Here is a 15741-nt window from a genome sequence, read left to right on the forward strand (position 1 = left end):
AAAGAAAAGCTGCCCTGTGGTTGAGAGTTTCCATACATGTCTCTGCTTGAGCACCCCCCCCCTAACCTGAACACAACTGTGTAGCTGTTTACTCTGCTTCTGCCACTCCGGGGAGCTGATCACAGTGAGAGATATCCTGCAAAGACCTTGTTGGGTATAATAGCCCATCATTACCAAGATTGGTTCAGGAAAGCCTCTCTTTACAGCGTCACATTCGTTGCTGCCGAGGACAAACACGTTTGCGTTATTCTTAGTATTTGGTGACAATGGCTGCAGTTGTTTTAGTTTATTGACTGAGAGCAGCGTTGCTTTGAAGGGGCTCAACTAGTCATGACTACACTTTCCAAAGAGAAGGGTGACTTCTCTTTGATCAATTGTTTTATTACCGGGTTTCTCTTTTGCAGTACAGCTGTATAGAGTGTCTTACAGGTCTGTGGCAGTCCTAGTTTGACCTGTGGACCTGTTTTCTATCTCTGGCCTGCATTCAATCAAAATGTTGGTGCTATCTATGGCAGCTCCATGAGCATTGGTCTAATTGAGGACTTAGTCAGGTGCTGTGGATATTTCCAGTATGGGCAGCTCCCTCACTATGGTGAGCGGTATAGCTCTGTAAGAAGAGCCACGGGGGCTTACAAGGCTGTATCTCAGCCCATATGTCAAGCAGTGTTGTCTGCATGCTGTGTTTGATCAGTGTGTGGCATGTCGGCTGCTGATATCTGTTGACATAGGAGCGTAAGGAAGGTGTGGAATCAAGAAGAGGCCATCTGGACCCTTTTAAGGTTGTGTCTCTCTTAGCACGTCTGTTCAGGTGCCAAGTTACACACACTTGCACTATTCTCCGGAATGCAGTGGGCTCACTCGTCTGTTACAGACAGCACTGGACATGCGACCCTTCTGCATTCCGCTCACCATTTGTTTTCTTAAAAAAAAAAAAAAAAAAAGGCTTCAGTTCTTGAATTGTCCCTGATATCGTTGGGGTTAGCTTTGTTGCACCTTTCCTGGCACTGGCTGACATGCCTCCTATTAACTCATCTCAGACCGTTTCAACTGCACTTCTATCCTGATGTCCTGTTTTATTTGACAAGTCTAATCTTCATTTCTTTCTTAAAATAAAATAGATTGATTTCAAGATACAAAACAAATCACAAAATTCTAAGAAGAAAAAATAGATTTTAATAGATGGATGTTGCCCTGACACAGGACACAGTGTGGATGACACAGTGCCCAAACCTTCCCTCCCTCACTCTGTCCTGAGACCTGGATTAAATAGAGACTTCACAGAGTGAGGAAAGAGGTGCCTCCTCTGAGCCCAGCTCGTGTGAGGGTTTGCGTGTGTTTATAGTATTGCTTTTAAATAAGCAAGCCCAGTGAAGGTGAGAGAGATCTCCTCCAGTCAGGGCAGGAGACTGTGCCTCGCTGGAGCCGCAAGTCCAGGTGCCACTCTGATCACATTTCCACCATTAGATTTACTGCTTCACTTAGATAAACACCCTTGATATATTGAACCCAGCTTCCAAGTCCATTTACTGGCAAATATTTGACATGCACAACATAAAAGTTAAGAAAATACCTTCTCGTGTAAAAGATATATATATTTTTTAAATATACAGTGCATTTCCTGAATACTCAGAAAGCAGCACAGTATTTCCATATGGGGAAGATGAAAAGGGTTTTCTATTTAAAGCCATCCCAATACTAACAGTACAGACCAGTCATAATGTAAACAAAGCTCCTGTGGCCTGCACAAGCTTCCACAAACACAGACATCGTTTAAAGTTTTACCAAGCACTTCTTGTGTGATTCTTTCATACATTTCCACTGAACAATATTTACAATCAACTAGACACACAAAACCACACACACTTCAGTTACACTCAATAAAGACAGATGTGTGACTACATTGAGAATCCGTGTCAAGATTGCATACAACACCTATTGACATCTAACAAGTACGGTGTGATCGAAGCCCAGATCCAGTCTATCCTCTCTCGGAAGCATACTCTGCAGCATTGACGGCAAGAGCTGCTCTCTCCATCTGTGCTCTCGCGCTCCCAGCTACTGTTCCTGATAAAACAACAGAATCTTGTGCCTGTAAGCATGTAACAGATGACAGCTCGATAATGCCAAATGCAGCAAAATTACACCCTTTAAAAAAAAAATACAAATATAAAAGCACTCCGAGAATAGACAAGCAGTGGATCTAAAGTGTGAATTTCCACCCTTTGCAGATTGGACTCCCAGCGGTTACCAGGGCAGGGGTTCAGAGCACAGTCTCTCTCTCTCGCTCTCTTTTTCCACGTGGGGCCCCGTGCCGCTGCGCTCATCTGCACTTGCTGTAAGCCGCCTCCTGCACCCTCTGGTCCCTCTTCCTGTTGAATCTCTTCACGTAGCTGTTGCTGCGAACCAGCCCGTCACCTGGCCGCAGCCTTGGAGCCAGCAGTGCCAGCAGCTCGCTGGAGAGGTGGCGCCTCCGGTGGTAGATCTGAGCCATCACAATGTACCTGCTCCCTGCAGCAAGACAAGAAAGGGCAAGCCAGTTACAGGGGTCCATTTTCACTGGACTGTCCCGGGAATTCAATATGTCTTCCCAGGAGACTCAATGCAGTAGATAAATCAGGATCCAATATTACTGCAACAGGCAGTATTCATTGGTAGTCAGTACTGTAGTAGTAATATTATGAATACAGGATTTCTAAAATGTTTAAACTTCTGGTCGGAGGTCTGCACCATCGGCAATCTTCCGAACCTGTATTTTTTTTTTTTTTTGTACAAAAATTTCACACACTTTGATAAATCTTGAACTGCTTTAGCCTAAGGTAAAATCGGAAAGTAGACTTCATTTGTGTTTAGGATACGTGTAGCTATTACAACATTTGGCCAGCGGGTGGCAGTGCATGCTGAGGTACAATCCCACTTGAAGAAGCTGTACTGGTGTGTCCCTCTCATTAGTCCAGAAGGAGGCAGGACAGACATGCAGGTACATGCCTATATAAAAATAATGAGGAGTCATGATGAAATATAAAATGTAGTTCAGAAAATTATACCAGCTGTCAAAACAACAGCGATCTCAAAAGCACTGCCGTACTCTGTGCTGCTATAGATTGCTTCACTGTGTCAGTCGAGGTAATAACGCTCTGATAACGTGCTGTGCCAGACAGAGTCTCAACAACAAAGCATTCAGTCAACAGCTCACTGGACTCGTTTCTAATTCAGGGTTGTGCAGGCATATCGCTTATGCAATTATTAAATGACAAATGTGCTTTGGTGGCTGGAGATGTGATTTAAGAATATAGATAGATAGATAGATAGATAGATAGATAATTTTGAAATGTATCTAAAAGAAGTGAGGGTAAACCGTGACCTATAGAGGGAAGGTTCCGTATTGTAGCCAGGGTGTTGCTTCCAAACTCACCCAGTTTAAAATCCGGGCAGGGCTTGGCACACTTATAGGTGTCCAGCACGAAAACGTGAACCTTGAAAAAGAAGCCGTCCGGTGCCACGTGAAGCCGACTCATTTTATAAAAACCATCGCTGCTGACGAGCAATGTGACGAGCCCAACGCCCTTCTTCAAGACCTCGATGTCGTGCACGATGCCATTGACCGCTACGCAGAGAAAGAGAACCAGGCTCATTGCGAGGAGGAGCAGGACAGGGTTAACTAGCAGATACATTTAACTTTAACAGCCAAATGGTATTGATACAAATACAAATATATAAATATATACTCATGGATGGAAATAAGACTCCCATTGCATAGCAGTCTGATCCATTCCTGGTTTTACTATGAGTTTAATAAGACACATCTGAGCTTGATACCTATACACTGGGGCTAATCAAGCTTGTATTAAAACCTGGAATGGGTCAATCCAGCCCTCTCTATATATATATTCTAAAGTGACTTCCTCTGCTGGTATGTACTGAATTGAAACACACTGGGACGAGTCACCATGCTCCATGTGATTCTCTGGTATGCTGGTGTGATTCTCGCGTGTAAGGATTGGGAGATACGAGGGCTTACCGAATTCACTGGAGCAGAAATATTCCCTCTCGTCCAGCTCCTTCCTGCATTCACTCAAGCACAATGTTTCTCTGGTGTATTCGGACTCTACAAAATACACAAAATGTGAACTGTAAATATATATTAGCAGCCTTAGTCTGTACAGTACAGGAATGGGGTTATCTGTGTGTGTGTGTGTGTGTGTGTGTGTAGATACACACAAATAACAACAGCCTTACTTCACCTTTGTATAATATCTAACGTCTGCGAAGACTGTAAATTGTGAATTATTTGAAACGCAGAAGATGAGTGTTGTGCCCAATTCCACCCCTCGTTTAACAGGTAAAATATTGCAATGAACCTCTTCAGGGCCTGGGGGGGGGAGTTTAAATTGATTCAATTAAAGAATTTAGACCAGGGTTGGAACAAAGACCAGGACTGGAAGGGCAGCTTTGGTCACCCCTGTAGAAATAAGAAAGCCTTTCCATGTTTCCAGTAAAGGTAAGGCTGGTTTCACAGAGACCTTGATAAGCACTAGTCCAGGACTGCATAATGTTACCTTGAATAAAATGGTTTAGTACTGGTGATAATCCCTGATAGTGACCCAGCAGATAGCATGATTTAACAGGAGGCATGCCAGCCAGCCCCCCCACACACACACACAAAAATCGTTAACTCATTACAGGACTGCCCAGTGCCCCCCAATGAAAGTCACACACCACCCACAAAAGCAATCGATAACTAATTACAGGGCTGCCCGGTTTAATGACAATGAAGATCACTTTGCTTGACCTGCACCCACATTCTCACAACAAACATGCAAGCTAGGTTTCAACAGAACCAGGTCCTCACTGTACCAGCACACAGCCTTCAACAGCACAGGCAGCTTGGTGTCTGGACAGTCAGAGCTGTCTATGCAAACTTCCAGCACATCTTAGGCTGGCTTCAACCCCTTTTTGGCGCTATCTCAATTATGCAATGTGGAAAAAGTAAGAAAAAACCCCATCATGAGGCAAGAATTGACCAAATATGTACAGGGACAGATTACTGGGGAACTTGCCCCTTGAAACTCTTGCTAACAATGATCCTGGCTGATATAGCTGTGGACTGGCTGTTTTGCACATTTGTACTGGTCTGAATGGTTTGTGAATAGTACAGAGCTTCGCCTCACCTGCTTTCAGTATGTTGATGTGGTGCAGCAGGCTTGACGAGTGCCGGTTGGAAGCCAGTGCGTGCTTGGTGCTGTTCCTTGATCTGTTGCCGGGCTGGTAAACGCTGGACCTGCCGGGTCTGTTCTCCTCGGGGTCCATCCTTCTGTTGTCCCGTAACCGCGTGCTGTATGGCTGTAACCGCGGGTCCTGTTCCGCTTGGGGAGGCGAGCTCCTGGCGGCTTTGTGCTGAGCAGAATCGGTTACGATATCTGGTGCTTGGGTCCTCCCTTCGTGTCTGTTTTTCTCACTGTTGTGCTCTGCTGGAAACTTGTGGCTCTTAGTGGCCTTCTTTATTTTGTCAGGCTGTGACCCCTGCGTTATCTCCCCGTGTTTGTACCAGCCGTGCCCGGGCAGCGGGTTCTGTTGTAAGGTGTATTTTGGGTCGCCCACCTTGCTCGCCGACCCGAGCGCGCCGTTCATTGGAACGGTGTCTTTGACGTGCATCTTCGTGCGGTTCTGTGACTCCTCTGAGAAGCTCCCTGGAGAGGTTACTTTAGGGTACGGCATTGCCATGTAAGAGAAGAGCTCTGGAAACAGAAATCATTAAAGGAATGAGAAGAGCTCTGGAAACAGAAATCATTAAAGGAAGGAATGAGAAGAGCTCTGGAAACAGAAATCATTAAAGGAAGGAATGAGAAGAGCGCTGGAAACAGAAATCATTAAAGGAAGGAATGAGAAGAGCTCTGGAAACAGAAATCATTAAAGGAAGGAATGAGAAGAGCGCTGGAAACAGAAATCATTAAAGGAATGAGAAGAGCTCTGGAAACAGAAATCATTAAAGGAATGAGAAGAGCTCTGGATACAGAAATCATTAAAGGAATGAGAAGAGCTCTGGAAACAGAAATCATTAAAGGAATGAGAAGAGCTCTGGAAACAGAAATCATTAAAGGAATGAGAAGAGCTCTGGAAACAGAAATCATTAAAGGAAGGAATGAGAAGAGCGCTGGAAACAGAAATCATTAAAGGAAGGAATGAGAAGAGCTCTGGAAACAGAAATCATTAAAGGAAGGAATGAGAAGAGCGCTGGAAACAGAAATCATTAAAGGAAGGAATGAGAAGAGCTCTGGAAACAGAAATCATTAAAGGAAGGAATGAGAAGAGCGCTGGAAACAGAAATCATTAAAGGAATGAGAAGAGCTCTGGAAACAGAAATCATTAAAGGAATGAGAAGAGCTCTGGAAACAGAAATCATTAAAGGAATGAGAAGAGCGCTGGAAACAGAAATCATTAAAGGAAGGAATGAGAAGAGCGCTGGAAACAGAAATCATTAAAGGAAGGAATGAGAAGAGCTCTGGAAACAGAAATCATTAAAGGAATGAGAAGAGCTCTGGAAACAGAAATCATTAAAGGAATGAGAAGAGCTCTGGAAACAGAAATCATTAAAGGAATGAGAAGAGCGCTGGAAACAGAAATCATTAAAGGAATGAGAAGAGCGCTGGAAACAGAAATCATTAAAGGAAGGAATGAGAAGAGCTCTGGAAACAGAAATCATTAAAGGAAGGAATGAGAAGAGCTCTGGAAACAGAAATCATTAAAGGAAGGAATGAGAAGAGCTCTGGAAACAGAAATCATTAAAGGATTGACACACACACACACACACACACACACACACACACACACACACACACACACACACACACACACACACACACACACTCACACTGACACACACACACACACACTCACACACACACACACACTCACACACTTTGAAATATAAAGTAGTCTCACTGTGATTTTAGTTAATGCAACTGTAAAAGGCGTTTATAATGTAATTTCCCTCCGTGCTTTACATGTTTTACTGTATCAAATAGCATGTAAAATACAGGTAAACAATAGGGCGATACACTCTGAGACTGAAGGGTTCTGAGAATGAGAAATATAACCGGACTATTCCAGGCAGCATCCTTTAGTCTCACCCCGTTATTAACGCAGGCACGTATCGTGTTCACTTACCAGCGCCGGGTCCCTCCGCTTCAATGCACTGGATCGCTAAGGAGAGCAGAGCGCACACAGCCGCGTTCATTGTGTCCGCTCCAGTGTGCTGAGTGCATGTGGTCTGCTCGGGGCTCGTTTTATACGCGTCCAGATGCTTATGCCAACTGAAGGCGGTGCCATGGAAAACAGATCGGTTCGCACAGCCCTTTAGCACTCGGGTCGAGCTGCTTAACACAAAGAGCCTGCTGTTCATCGAAGCTCTCGCTCTGCCGTGCAATTGACACCACTAAAGAAACGGTGCCACTGGCTGGGGATACACAGCTATACAGCAGGGCTCTGAAACCGAGGTGTTTCGTGCTCGGAACAGCACGCTCGCGTTCCTGGGTCTTCTGAATCTATAGCTTGTGTTTGTTCCTTCTTTTAGAACGTGTTTGTAGTACATGTGGGTTCTATTGATGGAGCTAAAGCGGGTTCTTAGCGGGTTCGGCAGGGAACCGAAGCGTTCTGATTGGAAGCATTAGGGGTTCCATTATTCGAGCCTTCACATTCCAAACGTCTTACTAGGGTTCTGTTGGGTCAAAGGAACATTATTTTTAAAGAACACTTTATGCAAAACACCCACCTGCTCCCAAATCACCATCAATTCCAAATACACGCGTTGCATTGCAAATAAACACGAATGCCGTCGAGCTGTAAACCGCACTGTGAAAGGGGGCTGAACTGTGTAAGACACCCAGCGATTAGAAAAACAAAATCGAATCTATAGAGGAAACTAAGACCCTTAAACAGCCGTTTTGCACAGCTTAGAAAACGGCAGAATCTATAAGTCTCACTAGAAACTGATGTGATCTTCTGATTTGTCGATAGCGACTTGGCAACAGTGCTATCGTTTCTATAGCAGTTTATAGTTTTCTACAGTGTTAAAAATAAACAAAACGGTTGTGTTGCTACATTTCGACTCACAAGGTGTGTGTGTACCCAACACGTGTTTGTGCTTTTGTACATTTTTTAAAACTTATTATAATTTGTATTATTTGTACTCAATACATTATAGAGCGTGTTTAGAATACAGGCAGTTATTCCTCATGCTGTGAACATTAATGTTATCGCCCCCTCCTGGTATTAAAATAAATTACATCTTTAACATAAAACATGAACACACTGACCCCTAGTGGTGTATTGGATTGTTGCACATTTGAAACGCGACACAATAGTCTGTACATCATACATGCTGAAGCCCTGGTTACTTGAACTTTGAGCTTAATATATATATATATATATAGTCGAATTTCTCGGTCAGCGGTTTGCAAAAGCTATACGACATGTTTCTCAAAGAGTTCCCTCAATAATGCTCTGATTTAAAAAACAGGTAGACACGCACGCACACAACTATTTGCATTTTTGAGATATTAGCAGATTTGCAGTTCATTCGTTTTATTTTGTGGATCTGTTTTTTCTATATTTATATTTTGGATTGATCTAAAATATGCGTTTTGTTTTGCGACCCAGATGGGACTCGAACCCACAATCCCCAGCTCCGGAGGCTGGTGCCTTATCCATTAGGCCACTGGGTCACCACGTCTCCGCATTCCTGAACTAGCCTGATTATCTCGATCAGAGAATATTTGGGTTTTGCGTATTTCAGTTGGTTGCTATGTACGCTTTATACCTGCGCACATTGTCCTTGATATGCGCGTCTGCTCAAGCGTGTGCTCTTTAAAAAAAAAAAACACAAGGAAACTCTCGCGAGGGTTTGAGATGCGTATAGATTATTATTTTTTTATTACTTTGCGCGTCACCCTGACAACTTGTCCTGTGCGTAGCGCGATTTTTTTGAATCGTCCAATGAGAGAGTTGCTTTCGCTCGAATGGGCCAATCAGTGAGCTGGAGCGCCGGGAATTTAAAAGGCGGCATCGCTGTGACCCGGCACTGGCGCGGAACGCAGAGCTGGGCTTGAATACGGCTGCAGGAGCGGCGCTGATTTTAAAGTACAGTTTTTGCAAATAAATATAGATATTTTTAAGTTACATATTACTTGTAAATAAAGTACTGAATATGAGAGTACCTTGAAACAAATCTAACATTCATATTAAGTACAGTTTACAAAAGTCGTGACGTGATTGGAGATTTAATTTTTTTTTTCATTTGTTTTGTAGCTTTTTCATGTACTGTAATATCAATTTTAAAAAGCTGTTTTTTTTTTGTTTTTTTTTTTTATTGTTTTCGGGAATACCGGTGCTGTGTTAATTATCGTACTGTTTTTTTTTTGTTTTGTTTTTTTTAGGTGATCGATATCCCGTTTGAATTTGCGTTTGGTGACACACTTGAAAGCATTAATTTGTTTAAAAAATAAATAAATAGCAAGCAAGCAGGAACATGTCCTTTGCCGATGGAAACGAGAACGCTGTGCGCCTCACTCAGTTCAAGAACAAGGGGAAAGACAGCAATGTGAGTTTAAATGTGTGTTGTGTTCCCGGCTTGCCACGCCTGTGCCCTGGACTGCTTCCTATCCACGTCTCTTTTATAATCTAGGGGCAAATATGTTATGCTTAGTGTTTTTTTTTTTTCAAAGTTATGGACGGGCAACAGGAACCGTTCTTAAAAATCTCTAAACGTTTGATTTTAAAATGCGGGACCAGATCACCTGCACTCGGCTGTGAGCCGGGCTTGTGCAGCGCTTGAATTGCGTGTCCCGTTTCAGGAGTTGAGAAGGAGGAGAATCGAAGTGAACGTGGAGCTCAGAAAAGCGAAGAAAGACGAGCAGATGCTGAAAAGGAGGAATGTCTCCACTTTCCCCGACGAAGCTACCTCGCCCCTTCAAGAAAAGAACCACAACAGACAGGTACGGGGCGGCCCGGCTGCTTTTAAAACGAGCGCAGTGTTAGACGAGGCTTGGGATGCTAATTGCATGTACTGAGCGACCCATTTCGAAAACGACCCTAAAGTAGCGAGGAGACGAAGTGGACCGCTGTGTCTCGGTGTTTGTGCTCAAGCTGGCCCGATACGCACAAAGCACCTTGTGGTCATCCACAGACCAGGCCTGTGTGCTGGCAAATTAATGCACAGAGAGGCGAAAGGGTTACACAGATTTGAACTGCAGAATTACTCAAGTGTGGGGGAGAGAGTCGGGTTGGAGACCTGCACATGTTAAGAGGGGTCTCTGCGGGTAGTTTAGCGCGGTCTCTGTGTTTGCGGGTAGTTTAGAGGGGTCTGTGTGTTTTCAGTTAATTTAGTGCAGTCTGTGTCTGCAGGTTGCTGCACACTGGACTGTGGAGGAGATCGTCAGTGGAGTAAACAGCAACAATCTGGAACTTCAGCTTCAAGCAACACAAGCTGCGAGGTATGCCGTGCCAGCGCCCTCTGCTGTGCATTATCAATTTACCTTCTGAAATGACCAAGCAGGGACATCCTGATCCTGGCCCTTGTTTTGCATGAATGATAAAATAGGAACATCTCGCTTTTCAGTGCTCTGTTTTGAAACTCTTTCCTCCTTCATACATGCTTGTCTCTTTCTCTTCAGAAAACTGCTGTCTAGAGAGCGACACCCCCCTATTGACGGCATCATTAGCGCCGGGCTGATCCCCAAGTTTGTGGCTTTCCTGGGCCTGTCTGACTGCAGCCCCATCCAGTTTGAGGCTGCGTGGGCCCTCACGAACATCGCCTCCGGGACCTCCGATCAGACCAGGGCTGTGGTGGAGGGGGGCGCCATTCCAGCCTTCATCAGCCTGGTAACCTCTCCGCACCCCCACATCAGCGAGCAGGCAGTCTGGGCCTTGGGTAACATTGCAGGTAGGTGGGCAGCTTGGTGAGTAAAGTAACTGTCCACTAGGTGGCACTAGTGACATTCAAATTATGTTAAGCAAAATAAATCCCGAGGGTTTTTTTTAAGCTATAGCACAAATCAGTTAGACTTGTATATGATGAACAGAATATATACTGTACAATATTTTGATAATTGTGTATTTTACCTGTTGCAGTATCATTTGCAAAATGCTTAGTGTTGACTTGTTTTTCTTCTCAGGTGATGGGTCATCGTACAGAGACAGAGTCATTAAGCACGGAGCCATCGAGCCCCTGCTTGCACTGCTGGCTGTCCCAGAGCTGTCTGCATTGTCTGTAAGTAAGCATGGGAATTCCGTTTAAGCTGTAGTAACCTTTCAATGAACTACAGTCTGTTTGTTACATTAAATCTTAATTTAACAGTGGGGTCGTACAATAAACCTACTAACAAGACCCTTATAGGAAATCTGACAATACAAGTTTGTCACAAGGCACTCTTTTATTTACACATTTAGTCATTATCTTATTTTTTATTTATTTTTATAAAATCTACTTCTGGCACTTTCATTTGTTAAAGCTTTCTCAAACTTGTGCTGCTGGGAGAGAGTCCCTGCTCACCCATCTCTCTGTGTTTCACTCTCCAGTCTGGGTACCTGCGCAATCTCACCTGGACCCTCTCGAACCTGTGCCGCAACAAGAACCCGGCCCCTCCCCTGCCCGCCGTGCGGCAGCTGCTGCCCACCATGATCCGGCTCCTGCACCACGACGACAGGGAAGTCCTGGCGGACACCTGCTGGGCCATCTCCTACCTGACAGACGGGCCGAACGAGCGCATCGACGTGGTGCTGCAGACTGGGCTGGTACCTCGCCTGGTGCAGCTGCTGGGCTCCAACGAGCTGCCCATAGTGGTGAGAACACTGGCTGAACGTGGCTGTTGAAAACCCTGTGCCAAAAAAAAAAAAGAAAGCTAACGGAACGTGTGTGGCACAGCTCCTCAGAATTCACACCTGAAACCGTGGAACTCTTGCTCTCCTCCTGTTAAGTGATGGCAGTAAGATTCCCATTGCATAGCAGTTTGATCCTTTCCTGGGTTTTACTCAAGTTTCATGATACATTTGAGCTTGTTACTCAAGCTTGTTGTAAAACCTGGAATGGCTGAAACTACTATGCAGTCAGAGTTGCTTCCATCCCTGATGAATGTGGTAACACAGTCCTGTCCAAATTTGACATGGGAGTTTAGTATAGGAATTGCAGAGTTTTTGCATTCGAGATGTGTTGCCGGTATGAAGTTGGAGCCACCATCATCCTTGCTTGTTCATGACACAACATGAAATGGCTCAAATGCTGCTTGACAGATGTACAGGTATGCCAAACTGCTTAATCATCCAGTCTTAAGTTAAGCTACTGGATACCTAAGGGATTCCCTGTCTTGATCTGCAGCATGTAAACATGTTTCTTCTGTGTAAGTTACTGCCATGTGTCCAGAGTGTAATTGTGCCCGCCTCTCCTCTTGCCTGTCAGACCCCGTCCCTGCGGTCGATTGGGAACATCGTGACTGGCACGGACGAGCAGACCCAGACCGTGCTGGATTCTGGAGCCCTGGCTGTGTTCCCAGCCCTGCTCAGGCACCCCAAGAGCAACATTCAGAAGGAGGCAGCCTGGACCCTGTCCAACATCACAGCAGGGAGGGACGCTCAGATACAGGAGGTCATCGACGCCGGGCTGGTCCCTCCTCTGGTGGAGGTCATTCGAAAGGTGGGCTCCGCTTGAAAAGCAATGCTTATTGTACATGGCGACTGGTTTTATCATAAGCTTCAGCGTTTTAGTCTTGTGCACAGTGGCTCGAGACCCGTGTGTAAGGTTAGGTAGCTAGTGCTCTTGTGATTTGTCACCCAGAAAACAAACCCTTGATAGAATTAAAGCCTTGTTCTGCACAGTTGGGTGTACGTTGTTCCTTGTATTGATGATCTTTACCGTTTCCGTACTGCATTACCAAACTAGCCCTCCTCCCAATAACGGGAGCTTTTTAAAGAGGAATGCCTTCTCCATGGGGCTCAGTGCAAAGAAAAGCGACCAGATTAAACAGTCATGTAGGAAAGTGTTTTAATATTGCTTACTCTACCCCTGAAGTTTTACTGCAGATGTAGTCTTTGATATACAGATTCTAATGGCTGTAGCATTGCAAGCCAATCTTTGCAGGTGAATCATGTAGCTGACCTTCCATCAAGGTGTACAACAAGCTCTCCTGTGGCCACGTTGATTCGTTAACAGTTTTGTGAAATCAGACTGGCTTGGGGGTGACCTGAGGTTTTGTTTTTTTGCACATGTGCCTCCTTCAACTGTTGTGATTTCTATTCCCCACGCAGGGAGATTACAAGACCCAGAAGGAAGCAGTGTGGGCTGTAACCAATTACACCAGCGGGGGCACGGTCGAGCAGGTGGTGCACCTGGTCCAGGCAGGTGTCATCGAGCCACTGCTGAACCTGCTGTCTGCCAAGGACAGCAAGACCATCCTGGTGATTCTGGATGCCATCTCCAACATCTTCCTGGTGCGTACTGGTGCCAAGTCTGCTGTGCATTCAGAGCAGCACCGTATTTATCGACTGTAACATTGTGTACTGATATACAGCTTTTGGAGAAACTAGGGTAGAGTGCATTACATTCTTAAAGAAAGAGTGAAGTTAATAGGATCCATGTTTTTAAAAAAGGTACCAATTGTGTAGATTGGACACTGGAATTGGGTGTGGCGGTCTATGCACAGGATGATGTCTGTACCCAGGATAAGAAATACTTTAGTGTAATTGATTAATCCTATTTTTTTTTTTATAATTGTTTATACATTGTGTAGATGCAGTCATTGTCATATACTTTTCACAATGCTGATGTCTGGTGAGGGATGCATGGCACTGACTTTTTTTTTTTTTTTGCAGGCCGGTGAAAAGCTCGGGGAGACTGAAAAGCTGTGTATAATGATCGAGGAGATCGGCGGTCTGGACAAGATAGAAGCGCTCCAGACTCACGAGAACGAGATGGTGTACAAAGCTTCCCTGAACCTGATCGAGAAATACTTCTCAGGAGAGGTAAGCTATTGCTCTCATTCGCAGCTTGACAAGTGGGCTGTTCATGTGGGGATGTGACCTTTTATTCTAGGGCAGCATCTCTGTGAAGCGCTGTTTAAAGTATCGCACCATTGTTTCATGAACAGTACTTTTAGGTAACTCGGGGATGGAAATAAGACTTGTATTGCTTAGCAGTTTCACCCATTCCAGGTTTTAATAAGCTTGATTAGCCACAGTTTGTAGGTAGCAAGCTGAGGTGTGTCTTAAACTTGTAGGGAAAACCAGGCGTGGATCAAACTGCTATGCAAAGTGTGAATCTATCTGTATTGTGAAACCTATGCCTGGATTAAATAAGTGATGACATTTCCATTGTAAAGTGGCGCTATGGCAAGGTCACTTTGATTTTGAATTCGGGTCCTGAAGTAACCACCTGGACAAGTGAACACCCTTTAAACTGTTGCCAGGCCAGCGGTGACATGTACATTTCCACATGCTGCCATACGGAAGAGCAGAGCCTCCTTGCGTTTATAATGAAATAGCAATGTGATGCTCGGATGTGGACTGTGGGACGTGGTGCTGTCAACACAGGCGATGAATGACGTGGCTCTGCCTGGGCTACACTAATAACTGAGCCTCTTCTCTCTGCAGGAGGAGGAAGACCAGAGTGTGGTGCCAGACTCCACTTCGGAAGGCTACACCTTTCAAATCCCAGATGCCCAAAGCACTTTCAATTTCTAGACACTTTTTAAAAACAAGTCTGTTCTCTAAATGTTTTGTAATTTCCTGTACCTCTTTTCTATTGTCAGTTGTGCTCCTCTGTGTTATATGGTCTACATGCAGCATTGTGTATTATTGTCATCTCACACTTGAATACTTCTTGATTTTATTGTATACTATGTATGTAAATAAAAGTTTTTGTTAATGGTTGTCTGCAGCGCTCCCTCGCATTTTTCGCAGTAACTGGCAACACCTTCACACTCGGTTTACTAATTTAAACAAATGGTCATAAATATCAACCTCGATGGAGACTCCAGCCTCTCGAGGTCAACCTGTTCTTTTGAGACCATTCTTGCAAAGCATTAACAAGCATATTTGTGCCTGTCTTGCAGCGGATTCTGACTTCCCTGTGTTAAACTGCATTCAGCGCAGCGCTCCCTCAGGCAGCAGCGACTCTGCAGGGTGGGCGAGGGGATTCTGCCTCTACAGAGTGCTGCTCATGAGCTTTATTTACAGTTTTTAACTCTTCCTCTAAATACTGAAGCACAATCTTCCTGCATTATTTCAGTATAGTCAGGTAAAGAAACAATACAAATCACAATACTCTCACTGTTTTATTTCCCTTTAAAAAAAAAACTCTTGTAACTGAACAATATAATATATGAGCAATATATTTAAGTTATATATAACAGGCTATATGTATACTTGTGTCGGTAATGCTTACAGTAGCCAATGCTACATATTAGTAGGCTGTAGCATGCATGAGGTCCGGACTGGAAGGTGATGCAACACAACAATATTGATCCGCTCGTACCGAAGGGGTCTCGGCTCTGCAGCCGATCAGCGCTGTAGCCACAGCTGGGGATGCTCCCGAGATAGCTCCGTACTAACTCTGCTTGCTGGTTGCAATTCACCCCATGTTCTCTGCTGAAACGGAACATGGCGGCTGCACCAACGAAGAAAATAAAGCAATGTTTCAGTAAGACAGAGCTAAAAGAAATGGGACTGTCTATGTGAGGATGGTGCGATAGTGTTCTT

The 15741-nt window shown here is 44.6% G+C and overlaps 2 protein-coding genes and 1 non-coding gene across 4 annotated transcripts; 1 reads left to right on the forward strand and 2 right to left on the reverse strand.

The window, feature by feature from the left end:
• Positions 1–1574: 1574 nt before the first annotated feature.
• On the reverse strand, positions 1575–7254 carry LOC121295552. 2 transcript variants are annotated; one of them, XM_041220327.1, is made up of 5 exons: positions 7165–7254; positions 5169–5735; positions 4019–4105; positions 3413–3604; positions 1575–2508 (listed from the first exon to the last, which is right to left on the reverse strand). In XM_041220327.1, the coding sequence occupies exons 1-5, from the start codon at positions 7232–7234 to the stop codon at positions 2321–2323; spliced, it is 1104 nt and encodes a 367-aa protein (XP_041076261.1). In that variant the 5' UTR covers positions 7235–7254; the 3' UTR covers positions 1575–2320. The 2 variants fall into 2 exon arrangements, with proteins under 2 accessions (XP_041076261.1, XP_041076262.1); XM_041220328.1 differs by lacking the exon at positions 3413–3604.
• A 1393-nt stretch (positions 7255–8647) lies between these two features.
• trnar-ccg lies at positions 8648–8720 on the reverse strand. The gene has a single exon. It is a non-coding gene; the product is annotated as a tRNA-Arg (tRNA).
• A 343-nt stretch (positions 8721–9063) lies between these two features.
• LOC121295550 (importin subunit alpha-1-like) lies at positions 9064–14912 on the forward strand. The gene is made up of 11 exons (XM_041220324.1): positions 9064–9135; positions 9432–9595; positions 9849–9989; positions 10399–10487; positions 10668–10936; positions 11169–11263; positions 11572–11835; positions 12449–12682; positions 13294–13476; positions 13858–14007; positions 14635–14912. The coding sequence occupies exons 2-11, from the start codon at positions 9524–9526 to the stop codon at positions 14722–14724; spliced, it is 1587 nt and encodes a 528-aa protein (XP_041076258.1). The 5' UTR covers positions 9064–9135; positions 9432–9523; the 3' UTR covers positions 14725–14912.
• Positions 14913–15741: the final 829 nt, after the last annotated feature.

The sequence above is a fragment of the Polyodon spathula genome, chromosome 20 (assembly GCF_017654505.1).
Source record: "Polyodon spathula isolate WHYD16114869_AA chromosome 20, ASM1765450v1, whole genome shotgun sequence".
Classification (NCBI taxonomy): domain Eukaryota; kingdom Metazoa; phylum Chordata; class Actinopteri; order Acipenseriformes; family Polyodontidae; genus Polyodon; species Polyodon spathula.

Excerpts from the sequence above, each read along its gene's own strand:
- LOC121295552 (XM_041220327.1), bottom strand. The coding sequence starts at position 7,234 with ATGAACGCGGCTGTGTGCGCTCTGCTCTCCTTAGCGATCCAGTGCATT. Across the intron at positions 3,605-4,018 it reads TTTCTGCTCCAGTGAATTCG|CGGTCAATGGCATCGTGCAC; the intron begins GTAAGCCCTCGT and ends TTCTCTGCGTAG. Across the intron at positions 2,509-3,412 it reads CTGCCCGGATTTTAAACTGG|GGAGCAGGTACATTGTGATG; the intron begins GTGAGTTTGGAA and ends GTCTTGCTGCAG.
- LOC121295550 (XM_041220324.1), top strand. The coding sequence starts at position 9,524 with ATGTCCTTTGCCGATGGAAACGAGAACGCTGTGCGCCTCACTCAGTTC. Across the intron at positions 11,264-11,571 it reads CAGAGCTGTCTGCATTGTCT|TCTGGGTACCTGCGCAATCT; the intron begins GTAAGTAAGCAT and ends TTCACTCTCCAG. Across the intron at positions 12,683-13,293 it reads TGGTGGAGGTCATTCGAAAG|GGAGATTACAAGACCCAGAA; the intron begins GTGGGCTCCGCT and ends TTCCCCACGCAG.